Source organism: Neodiprion fabricii, chromosome 6, assembly GCF_021155785.1.
Source record: "Neodiprion fabricii isolate iyNeoFabr1 chromosome 6, iyNeoFabr1.1, whole genome shotgun sequence".
Classification (NCBI taxonomy): Eukaryota; Metazoa; Arthropoda; class Insecta; order Hymenoptera; family Diprionidae; genus Neodiprion; species Neodiprion fabricii.
In genome coordinates this window covers 293,729-305,897 of record NC_060244.1, presented here as the reverse complement: position 1 = coordinate 305,897, position 12,169 = coordinate 293,729, and the positions used below count along the sequence as shown (strand labels likewise).

Genomic DNA, 12,169 nt, shown 5'->3' with positions numbered 1-12,169 from the left:
TCAGCCGGTGGTTGAAAATTTCGTGAGAATTTAATCGTACGACTTGACGAGTCTTGCGGGAAGAAAAACTTTTTCTACGAGAGCTATACCGTCCGCGTCGTATAAACTCGGGAGATTAAACCCCCGTTGTTATTATAGGTGGAATTTTATAACGCTTAGCTTCGCATAAATCATGCGGGTAGATCGGTTTGAGATCAAGTTTTCTTTATCTTTCTTTTCCCTCTTACTTTCCTCCCTGTGCTCGGAAATTTGCCAACATATTAAAAGTTTCGCGGGGCGATAAAGCCTCCGGAGCTTCTTTCGTTTGTCTCGAACTCATCAAGGAATACTGCAATAAGTTCCCGATGCTTATCTCCCATGATTCCACGCGCCGAGGATATTAATTACGCTCTTCGAGCGGATGGAAATTTTTCTCGAGTCCTGCGGCCCGCGAGCATAGACGGCATTAATGATAATTTTCACAACTCACCGTCACGCTCGGTACTCCCTTGAATTTCGCACACGCGTTACAGCCGCCAGTCAACCGGTCACGGTTAAGCGAACTGGAGTATACAACTCGATTTCAATTATCATAGGAAAATATGATTCTAATTTCTCAACGTGGCGTCGCTGAAACGCCGCACTGAAACTGCTGCAGGCTAACGCGCGATATAGCAGCTTGAAATTGTTGTTCAGATTAAGAATGACTTGAATTGATTATTTTTCCCCGATTTATCGAGTATTATCGACTATGTTTCAGACTCGATTAATCTACCGACTCGATTATTTTTCCTCGCAATCGATTTTTCTCTTTTACTCTCACGAACGACGCAATGCAATATCAATTTATATCAGTTATCAGCATTGTGTTACGTACTAACGATAAAATACCTATTTCATGTAATAAGTGAAATACGAACGAATATTTTTAACTAAAATTGTAAAATATTTTGAATTAAAACCATTGATTACCAAAAGTACTTTTCCGCAATTAAGACTACATACATACTGAAATTTGCAAAACTTCGGATTCGAAATGCGCCGTCTCGAAAAAAAAAAATAAAAAAAATACGAGATAATCGATTAATCGACTCATGTTTACCGATTCAATTGGGTCGCGTACGATTATTTTTTTGGACTCGATTAATCGATGCATCGGTTATTTTTAGCTTGAGGGCCATCGCTAGTTCGTATAAATAATTCCACGCGCAAGTTAACGGCGCGTCACTTGAGCCGCGTCAATCAGTTACGCGAAGTTCGGCTCTAAGTGACTTTCATGCACAGATAGGTGCCTACAATATTCTCGACCTTGAATACCGCGTATCTGAGAACCTTTATGCGAACACCCTCCGAGGCTAATTGGACGAAGCTGCGTTTCGGGCTCCGCGAAAGATTCCTTACGCTCGAGACGGTCAATTAATGCACTTGGTCTGGCGTGAATTTCACAAGGTGAAATAAAAGTTGGATCTCAATCCAGAAATGCGACTCCGATTATCATTTCTTAATTTATGCTTTTCAACACGACCGCACACGCGTATAATTTTAATAGAAAAGTGGAGAAAAAAGCACCCTGCCACGGTTCGCAAAGCAAGCATCTATCATAATTATACGAAACGTTAATGAAAGTTCGAAACTAGTCAGCGCAACGCGATAACCGTCACCGTCATAATTAGTCGTCGATGATTAATATTTGCACGGGACGAAATCTGGGGTGCAGATCAATTCGTTACTCTTTGATCCAATTCTAATCACGATATTAATTTCGCCAACCAACCGTTGGATCAAAGCGAAACTGATTTTACAAAATGTTATTATTATTATTATTGTTGATGCCGTTATTGTTGCGATGCTGAACAGGAAAAAAAGAACAAAATCGACTCACCCTCTTTTTTCGTGAATTGGTTATGGAATTATACCTTCTGTGCTGTTCCCCAATTATCATTTGCATAATTACCGCTCGTGATCAGCCGACCGACGACGCAGACATTGAACGTTTATTCAATTTACCTCGAAGCAGCTGTTGATTGGCGTTCAGGCGAACAGTGCCTGTGCGTGTATCGGCAACGATTTGTCGGCTATACATAGTGTTTGAAGAATCTCCGAGTACGTAGACGGGCTAATAAAGACACGCAGCCTGCCAACTTTCGACGCGATTTTTACCCTTCACCGCATCGCGGTGAGATGTCCGATTGAGGCGAGACAAACGTGACGGAAGAGAGGCCTTTAACAGCATTTTCTAATCGGCTTTCGATATTCACGGTACGAGTCCCGATTCGATTCGCGCTCAACGATCGGGATCCCAGATTTCATCTACCGGGTGTCCAACGCGCGAAATTAATTTATCGTCACGCCCGCGACTAACGCTGCGTTACAAAGGCAGAACTGCACGGTCTCGCTCACGCATCCGGCCGGCTGATCGTGAATGCCAATTTCGCGAACGATCATCGTTCACGGGTGTTTACAAGATCGCGTTGCGTCTGCTCGGATGCCTCTAGCCCCGACAGGCACGCTCGCCCTGTACATACGTGCTTACACGATCGAGGCGTGCGGAGGCAGCGCCACGAAACATTGGCGATTAATTGCACGGTTTCCCTGCCGGGCGGTATCCAGCACGCAGGTGTAATTACGCTACCAGTTTATAATTACTAATTATCAACCCGGCGATCCATTGGCACGGTTAAATACTTCTAGTCCGGCGGTGCGCGTAATTGTCCGGCCTTATGCCGGGTCGCGCACGAACGTCGAGCTACCTCGATGATTATTATTTTACACGTGCGAATTCCTGAACGCCGGTGAAAGGCCCGGATCATCGCTGTAACGAGTCTGTAAGAGTTCGTTCATTCAATAATTCGTTCGTTCGTTCGTTCGTTCATTCACAAGTGGGACTGGGAACGCGGCTGATTCGAATCAAGTCGGGCAAGGCGGTGCGATTTTCAGACGTTTGAAGATCGCGTTCTACCATTTCGACTGAAATTCGCAAGCTTACAAGCTCTGTCGTTTATACAATCTGCGAGTGAAAGGCTGCCGAATGAAAGTCAAACGCGCCTCCCCTCGCCATAAAATCGATGCTTACGGGTAATATTTCCAGTGTTTCTACCGCGGAAAGGATATACCGCGGGGGATCAAACTTATTCGAGTAACCCGAAGCGTCAAGAGGTGCGAAACAAAGACACCGAGATGACATTTCATGACCCGAGGCGAGAGGAAACCCGGCGCGGCGTGACGGTGAAAAAGTTTTATTCAAATCCATACGATGGAGAAGGAGAAGGAGAAGCAGAAAAAGAAGAAGAAGAAGAAAAAGAAAGGGTTGAATCGTCGACGGTATATAAGGTGAGAGGCTTTGAGCGAAGGAGAAACCTTTCGAGTTGCAATAAGAGAAGTAAGTGGATTGCCTGTCGAGGGGGAAATTGTTGAGTTTCTACGGTCGGAGGGCTCTCGATGACGGTAGAAAAGGAGCCGGCGAGGGGATGAAGGAGGGGAGAGGTCAACGGGAACCGGGAGTTCGCGAATCGTACCTAAATGGATTGTTTGGACTTTTTTAATCCCTTTTTACGAAGTCTTACCTCGCGGTCGACGACATCTGGCCTTTTCTCCTCGCATTGTATTATAAATGTACCGCAGGTAGATGCACGGAAGGTGTACGTAGATAAAAGGATAGAAGGAGAGGAAAATATACTCGCTTCGGTAGGTGTTGGTGCATCTGCGCAATTAGGCGATCTCTTCTTCCCTGGCACATTTTAATTATTCTCTTTCGAAACGACGGTCTTATATTTCTCTTAAACTTTTTCGTGATATTTTTCCCGCGTGCAATTAGCGTTGGGGCGATCATCCGCAGACAATTTTTAAATCACCGCATATTCATCCCCGAAGATCATGGAAGTCCTTTGCCCGTGAGGTGGGGATCAGGGGGCGAGTCAAGGTCGCTCTCCTTTGTCTCTCTCGGCAATAAGAAAATTTATGGTCCTTGCAGATTTTACGATGATTGAAGAGGTCGGTTTTACTACCTCAGCCGATTCTCACCATCTGCAGTAATATGGTACAAGGTATACTGTACAACTTGCTCGATTAGTCAAAGAATTTCAGGCATAATATACCTGTAGACTGTCAGATTTCTCTAAAGACAAGCTACTATATTCAACATCAGTTTTCCCAAAGTTCTTTTACTCGTAATGAAACGCAATTTCCGTTTACGGACCACAAGTAGAGCTAATTGAAAGTTCAAAGTATGAGAAGAACCGTGTCTCTTGCACGTTGGCTATGAAGTAACTGTTACACGTACGTAACACGTGTACTCGGTGTAACCTGCAGAGGTTAAGTTGTTAATAGGATGATGTCTGTAGCAATCTCGTGTACAGACGGTACTCGAGGCGGGAAAAAGAGAAGGGGGAAGAGATGGAGAGAGAGAGAGAGAGAGAGAGAGAGAGAGAGAGAGAGAGAGAGAGAGAGAGAGAGTCAAGGATCGAATTCAATTTCGAATTGTCATTGTGTAGCGGGCTCTTCAATCTCGGCGTGAATCCCATAGCTCTTGTACCCCGTCGTGGAACAGGGTAGGTACTGGCACCCGGAACAAATTCCTTGATTCGTTGTTGCCAGGTCGCTGATTCGCGTCCGGAGTAACGCTAAACAAAGGAGAATTCATAAATGAGCGTGACTCGTTCCCCCTCGTGTTTGTCTCTCCTCTCGCGCTTTGTCATCACTCTTGTCGGTCGTACGAAAGGAGTCCGATGCAGCCTAGACGTCTCGGATAATAACTAGAGGTCTTCGGCACGCCGGTGTACGGACGCGTTTCCTGGTGGAAGTTACTCCGTGCACTCGGGAACGTTCATCAGCGCAAACAATATCTAATAAAGGTGTCTTCAGTTTCACGGAGTAATTTCTACTTCGAGGGACATCCTCGGCTGGTCTGCGGGTTTACAACCTCCGGAATGGATCAGTCCGAGTGGTAGGACGGCGCCTGGAACTGTAGAGATGGAGAGAGATGGAGAGAGAGAGAGAGACAGAGAGAGAAGCGGAACTTGGCAAGGACTTGGGGACGAAGACCACTGACTGTTATTTGCACGTGTTGCCCAAGTCACACCTCCTAGTCCTTTTCATCAAGAATTCTTGCAGCTCCTCGGCAACGCCGCGACTGCATCCGCGTCGTTTCGCCCGCCTTCCATGGTGCACTAAACTGCAGCTCTTACACCCTCCATGGATTATGCAGCGGCGGGGAGAAGAGGTGAAGTGAAGGCCAGACCGTTTCTCCGGGAGGTAAAAGTTGGTCGTCAAAAGTCGCACTCCGTGCACCGGAATGCTAAAAGATCCATCCTGCACCGCGAGGGAGGAGGACAAGCCGCGACGTCGCGACGCTACTGCAGCAACTACACCAGCCGTTTAGCAAAATTCCCCCCTCCACCCTGCCGCACGCCTGTAACGCTCAACTTCTTCTTTGCGCTGTAACGTATTTCAAATCATCGCATCTCTCTCTCTCTTTCTCTCTCTTTCTCTCTCTCCCTCTCTCTCTCTCTCTAATCCCTGCGGCTCTTTGGCCAACTTTTATACACCGTGTACCGATGCACGAGGGCGACTCGCGCGCCAATTTCAAAGAGCCGGAAAGGGTGCTGCTAAATCAACCCAACTAGCTGCCTTCGCCTAAACCGTCAAAGGCAAACTTTAACCGGTGGAACTTCTCACGGTAGATATGGACCTTCACGAGCTACTGCACTCGTATACGTATACCTACGTATGCAGATTAATCAGGATCAATTACTCCGACCCGTTGCCGGGGAATTGATGTCGATTTAATTAACATCTCGCAGACAGACTTTGCGCTGCACTCGCGCGTTCCTCATCCCTCCGGGCTTACTCGGCTGAAGGGGTTGCAACTGTCAATATGGATAATATATATCGGATAGTAGGATTTGCCTCGCGGATGTGATAAATTACGTCTCGCTTATACCTCGAAAACACGTCCGTACGCAACGCATATTGTAAAAACTGAGCCGATTCGTCACGCCGGGGATAATTTGTTGCGGTGCAGATGTGATTGGGGGGGGGGGGGGGGGGGTTATTAATTTATTCTCACTCACGTTGTGCGTGTCCGTCGGTTAATCGTGAGTGATATATAGTATGTGTGTGGGAAGCGCGAGACGATGACCGTATGGTTTGAGGTTGTGTAATGATAATAGAGCCTTTTTGCCCGTGGTAAAAAGCCATCTCTAATTGTTCGGACGAACCGTGAAGCCGGTATGTGTCAGGAATAAATCAAATCAAAGTGCACTTTCTATCGCTTAAGAGGATCTCCTCCTATGCGTATACAGGTATACATATATTTGTACCGTTCGTAAAAATATTCGAACCGTGTCCGAGACCTTAATAAAAGATTAAGCAATCCCTCTCGGCAGCACGTTACCGGGTCATATTAACCGTTAGTGCTATTGAATGAATCGCATTAAGTATACCATTTACCATTGAATTAACGGTACGTGATGGACAAATTAAACTTGACGGCAAACCTCGTATTCAAAATTAATATTACGTTAGGAACTAATGAAATTCGCGTGCCTGACGGAAGTAAATTTTCTTACGAGTACAAAGTGAAAATCCGATATTTTTAAAAGATTATAAAAGTACACAAGCATTATGCCCATGCAGCGACGCTGGTATTCCAGCTTCAACTTACTCGATAAATCACCTAGTTGACACGCCAGAGTTCACGGCATCGTTCTATTTCCCGCTAGGTTGAACCCTTTAAGGTGAAGAGTTGAAAATCACGGTGTCATAGCTACATGGATATTAGGACAACGATTTCTCGTGATACCAAGGAATCCAGCCGTTCACGCCGGGGCAAAAAATGGCTCGAGCAGAGTTACACGTGATTCAATCCATCGGCTAGAGCAGGACTTGGGTTAAAGCTGCGGCATTAGAATCGCACTCGCGAACCAACCATGTGCGACCGACAATGTCGAAAGCTCCGACCCTAAAACTGCGAGCCGTAACGTTACGAACCGATCAGCAGTGCACGAGGTATAGCAAAAAGAAGCGCGCCGAGGCCAGAGGTCGCCAGAATCCCGCCCTCCCCTCCGATTTTCTGGACTCCGAGGACTGAAAGCCCCACTAATAGCGGTTAAAATATATACGGTGTTCGTCATATTTCCTGCAGCGACCGAATTCGACCCCGCTCGAATCACAAGATAGTGAGAACGCGGGAATACGCGGCGGGCTGTGATGCGAGCAAACACGATTATGGTGACAGCGGTGGGATATATTGCGATTTCGGCCCCGGAAAGGGTCGCGAGTCTGCCTCGGTTTCCGTACACCGAAGGAGAAACGAGTCGAGGTCGAGGAGATGAGAGACGGCTGGGCCAAGGGGTGCAGGATAATTATGTCGCGCTGTGCGCACGTACCCGAAGAAACTCCTTGCGAGATTTACGGGATGTTTGTATAGCGGGGCGCTGCTCGAGGGCTGCGCTAGGCTCGCCCGCTCCTCGCCGGGTCCGTCCTCGTCCTCTTCCTCGTCGCGAGTTCGTCCTGGGGCGTCGACGTCGGTCGTGTAGCTCTAAATCATTCCGTACCTGACCGAGATGCTTGGCTGTGTACTCCGCGCGCCTTTGGGACCGAGGACCGAATCAGGATTTTAGTTTGTGTTTGCCAGACGACGAGGAGGATGACACCCGGAATTCAATGCGCAATTACGCGTGCGCTTAACTATTCGAGTCGAGCTCCTTGCCTCCTTCACTCTAACCATGCACGCGTTCCCTAGCTGTACAACAGTCGTACAACATGTAGGACATTCTTCTACCTACCAATAAACCTGCCAGTCATCATACGTGCAAATGCTTCAGAATTCCAACCGCGATTCCTGCCCTCCTTCCTTCCACGATGACATGTACGTCTTCTAGTCGTACTCGGGACCCCGTCGACAACTGACGCGTCGTCGTATTCCCTCGTCTCATTCTGAACCATCAAAGTTTTCTGAGAACGCAAAGCGGTGGAGGGTTCAAGGTCCGCTTGCAGATATTTTGATTGCACAGGTCTGCAACGAAATCCTACTTCAAAAAAGAACATTACAGATATGATGGTTTTAATGTGCCGAATTCATATCTGCTCTTCATTTATTACTCTCACGTATATGTTACGTGATATGACTTTTTTTTCTTTTCTTAATGTTCAAAATTCAGAATTTGTGGTGTTTTGTTTTTGCATTTACACTACTTTAATCTATTTAAATAGCATCTGTACATACAAAACCAGTTCGAATTACACTACTAGATAGATGTTCCGACGATATTAATGTTTTAACTTTTCAACTTTGAAACTTTTTTTTTACACATTGTTGTTATCATTAGTGTGTGACTATAATTTGTATGCCAACATAAGGTTTTGTTGAAAAAAAAAAAAAAATATCGCATGAAAAGTGTATATACATATGGTTCATATTTTTCATTACTATATTTTGATTCAAGAGGATCAAATTTATTATAATTCCACATAATGATAAGAAAAGAGAAAAAAAAAGTTGTTTTTTTTTTACCGATTAGTGTTATTCAGCTCAGACGCTGAACTTTCTTACACATCTTTCACATCCCCGTAACGCAATTAAGAAATCCGTTCGGATGTCGGTTAGGTGGAGTTTAATTTTTTGCTCAGGTGAATTAAAGAAACCGATGAAGAGAGTGGACTCCACTCCCGCGGAACCTGGGAAACGCCAAACTCGGAGTTAAGCCGAATTCTTAGGGGCATTATCCCGAGAGCTCAATGCAAATTAGCCGGCTGTACGCACCAGTATTTTCACCCTCCCCTGTGACGCAATGTCTTAATTGAGGCGCAGTGCTCCGGATTTGTGGCGACTAGCGACCGCGGTAAAGTATGTTTGCACTTCACTGCGCGCAAACCGCACCGAGCTTTCCATTCTCGCCAACCCCCGCAATCCAACCAACCCGCGGCGGCTGCAGGTAATTCATCCATTTTCCGACAACCATCTGCCTTTCATTCAAACCTCGATCATGATTTTACCTCCAGACTGTGACTTGCAATGTTGAGACAAGGTCGGCGGAACATTTTTACTCAAGGGAGGTCAATTCATTTGAATGTCACGTGTATATTACCTCGACGAGATTCAATCTTCATTTTGATAAACTTCATTCGAGCGGATCCTGGAATCGGGTGAGATTTTTTTGACAGTTCGAAAGGACCAAAACAAGCCCGAGATTATAGTAAATACGGTATTTCCGTGAAAAGAAACTCTCGAGAAACGGGAAGAAAATCCATCGAATACCTACCACGGAGAAATGCTCTTCTTATTTTTAGCTACGTCCATCGCCAGAGATCAATAACGGACGCAAATTGAAAACGCGCTTCTCCCACGTCGAACACGTCCGCAAGAATTTCAAACACCTGTACAATGCTTACGACGAACGATCGAATGCTGAAAGAGGGATGGGGGTGTTCATCCGTACATTTTGAGGTCGAGCAGCACAAGACCTGGCGGACTTTGAGCACATGGCAACGTCAGGTTGACGAGAGTTTCGGAAAGTTCTCCCTGGACACGGTTCGCAGACCGAGAGGTAACTTTTCGTGTTAAATCCGCGGAACCGCTGACCCTTACACGTGGGGTTGGAGAACTGGTGTAGAGACCACCTGACGGGGGCGTCGTTGAAAGTTGACGTACTTTTCTCGCGATCGGTATCTTGAAGATTTTCGTGGGTAAAATCAAATATTGTGTACGTGTAACGGTCTCGTTCATGATTGAAGTGAATTTCCGAGAGTCCGAGCGGCGATTGGAAAATTATTTCGAGCTTTGAAGCACTTGATGTACTGAAGTATTTTCTTTCACTCTCGGAAGCCAGGAACGTTGCACACGACGTACAAAGTTACGGAAAGTTTTAATTCGGGCGTGCTAATAATAAAAGTAGAGTTCAGATTTACCGTTCTTATGTGGCCGTAGCACACATACCGTAATGTACAACTAAAAAGTTGGCCGGCTCACCGTAATAAAACTTGCGGGAAGGAAGTCTTGCTCGAATCTTCGACTCGATTTCGTAATAAGAATTGTAAACAGTTGTTGTGATAAGAATCGTGTTCTCCTGTCACCTCGAGGACCTGGCCACGAATAACGAAGGGTTATAAGTCTGAGTAACGGTGAAAGTATCGGGGGAAATTATGGCCCCCGTACCGTTCCGGCGACGTGTTCATCGTCTACTTCGCGAGTCGCGAGTTTAATTTGGGGAGGAAACGAACTGATGTCGAGTAGATATTTCACCCCGGGAGGTTATTTCTTCGACGATTATTTCAAAACGTTTACCCAGTGAAACTCACAGCCTGAAATACCTACGCCTCGAAAATATCATTCTCACGAAATTGCTACAGTTTGTTGCGTATGTACTTGAAATACGACCCTCGAGGGATTTTCATACCCTCAAAAGCTCGACTTACTTACTTGAATACCTGCAACTCACTTACTCGCATTACGCGTCTCGTAAACTGTCCATCGGTAATTTCGCGATTACTCGAAGAAGCCACGGCAGGGAATCGAACGATACGTGCGACATTGTCCAAATTACAAAGGGGTGCGTTTTGCAACTCGATGGAATATTTTTGCAAGCGTTACGCTCGTCTGGCTCGTTACGGTGACGCGTGTTTTCCTTTTTTCGATTTTTGCGCGAGGCTGAATGATTCGGTAGGTAACGGAACCGTGGGAAAGTTAAAGGTCGGCGCAATTGAAACCCTCGGCGAAGAACAGGGTTAAGTTATGTACATCCGATTCAGAATGCCAAGATTAAGTTACTTCGGAACATTTTTCTGGCTCCTGGAGGCACTTCGGGGGGAATGTTATTAACCTCGTTCCAAGTTTTTCTCGACGCACCTCGAGGGCTTCCCCGACGTAGGTATAAGCTTCTTGTCGAGTTTTGCTCTTCGTACATACATCGCGGTGCCCGCGAAGACGAATACCTACGGCACGGGGCGAAGCGACCGCGGTCGGCCATCATTAGATTTGACAATTAAACGACGAAAGAGCATATCCTCGAGTTGCGTCAGATACAGGGGATGGAAAACAGGGTAAATAAATCGCGATGAACCTGAAAAATGAGGGGGAAGAAGGCGGCCTTTGAAATTAAAAGGAAATAAAGTAAAAGAAAACTCAGCCCAATTACCCGCGATAAATCCTCTTCCCTTGTATATTTTGTAACGTCTTACCCCATCTTCTCTCTCGTTTTTCCCACTTAATCTTCTTCTTCTTCTTCTTCTTCTTCTTAATTCTCGTTTTCCTGTGATTCAAATTTGACGCGACCGGTACAGTTGTATCACGTGTACAAGCTCGGAGAGTGAATTCTTTTGAAGAAAGATTTCAGACTCCTCAAGGATCGAGCAGCTACGGCGTGGGCGGCACCCCGGCGTTCCGGGGTTGGATTTCGTGTCGTGGTGAATAAGTGGCGGGTAAACCGGACGATATATTTAAGGAAGTAACGGAGGAAATAGAATTGTTGGACAGAAAAATACCAAACTTGGCAGAATGTTCGACTATAATGTAAAAAGAACTCGTACAAATTTTTACGATCCGAGGTGGGTTTTTACGCGAGATATTTGTAATTCTTCTTATATCTTTACAAGCCACTTCAACATGGCCTCTTATGAGAAATGACGGAGTTTGCTGCACATTATTCCTTATATCTCCGTAATTGATGGATAGATCAGAATGAAATATAAACAGTAGAGAGATGGAATACTCGGAATCATTTATCCGGCTTAAAAATATTCAAAGGTGACTTATGATAGGAATAATAAAAACAGTAAAAAGTACTAGTAGCGAATTTTCGGACTCTCGCTGAAAATATTGCAACGTCGCATATTCGAGGTTATGAGCGCGCATTTTGAAATTACAACGTATCGTGACAGCTCGTGCAGGCTATTACATTTTTTATAATTCTTCGTTTTTTGTTTACACGACATATTTTACCTTTCCAATAAAACCTTGGCTTCTTTTCTTCCGGCATATCGAACTGGCGTTTAAAAGAAATTCACTGATACCGCCGACGAGCTGTCGACGGCATATTTGACACACATACATATACACGCGCGCACAGTCAATGAAAAGCGACGTTGCCAGATTAAGTACTACTTAGGTCAAACCACGGGCAAATGTTTTTATGACTAGGTGGGTAGTTGCGTTACTTCCTTAAGCGAAACGGATTTGTGACGGGGGACCGAAAAC

At 45.6% G+C, this 12,169-nt stretch overlaps 1 protein-coding gene across 1 annotated transcript in view; it reads right to left on the bottom strand.

Moving 5' to 3' along the window:
• The window catches only part of LOC124184829, a 49,647-nt gene that overhangs the window by 36,542 nt on the left and 936 nt on the right, over nt 1–12,169 (bottom strand). The window contains exon 2 of the mRNA XM_046574936.1: nt 7,764–7,993. Coding sequence (XP_046430892.1) covers nt 7,764–7,993 — 230 coding nt within the window. The remainder of the gene's footprint in view (nt 1–7,763; nt 7,994–12,169) is intronic.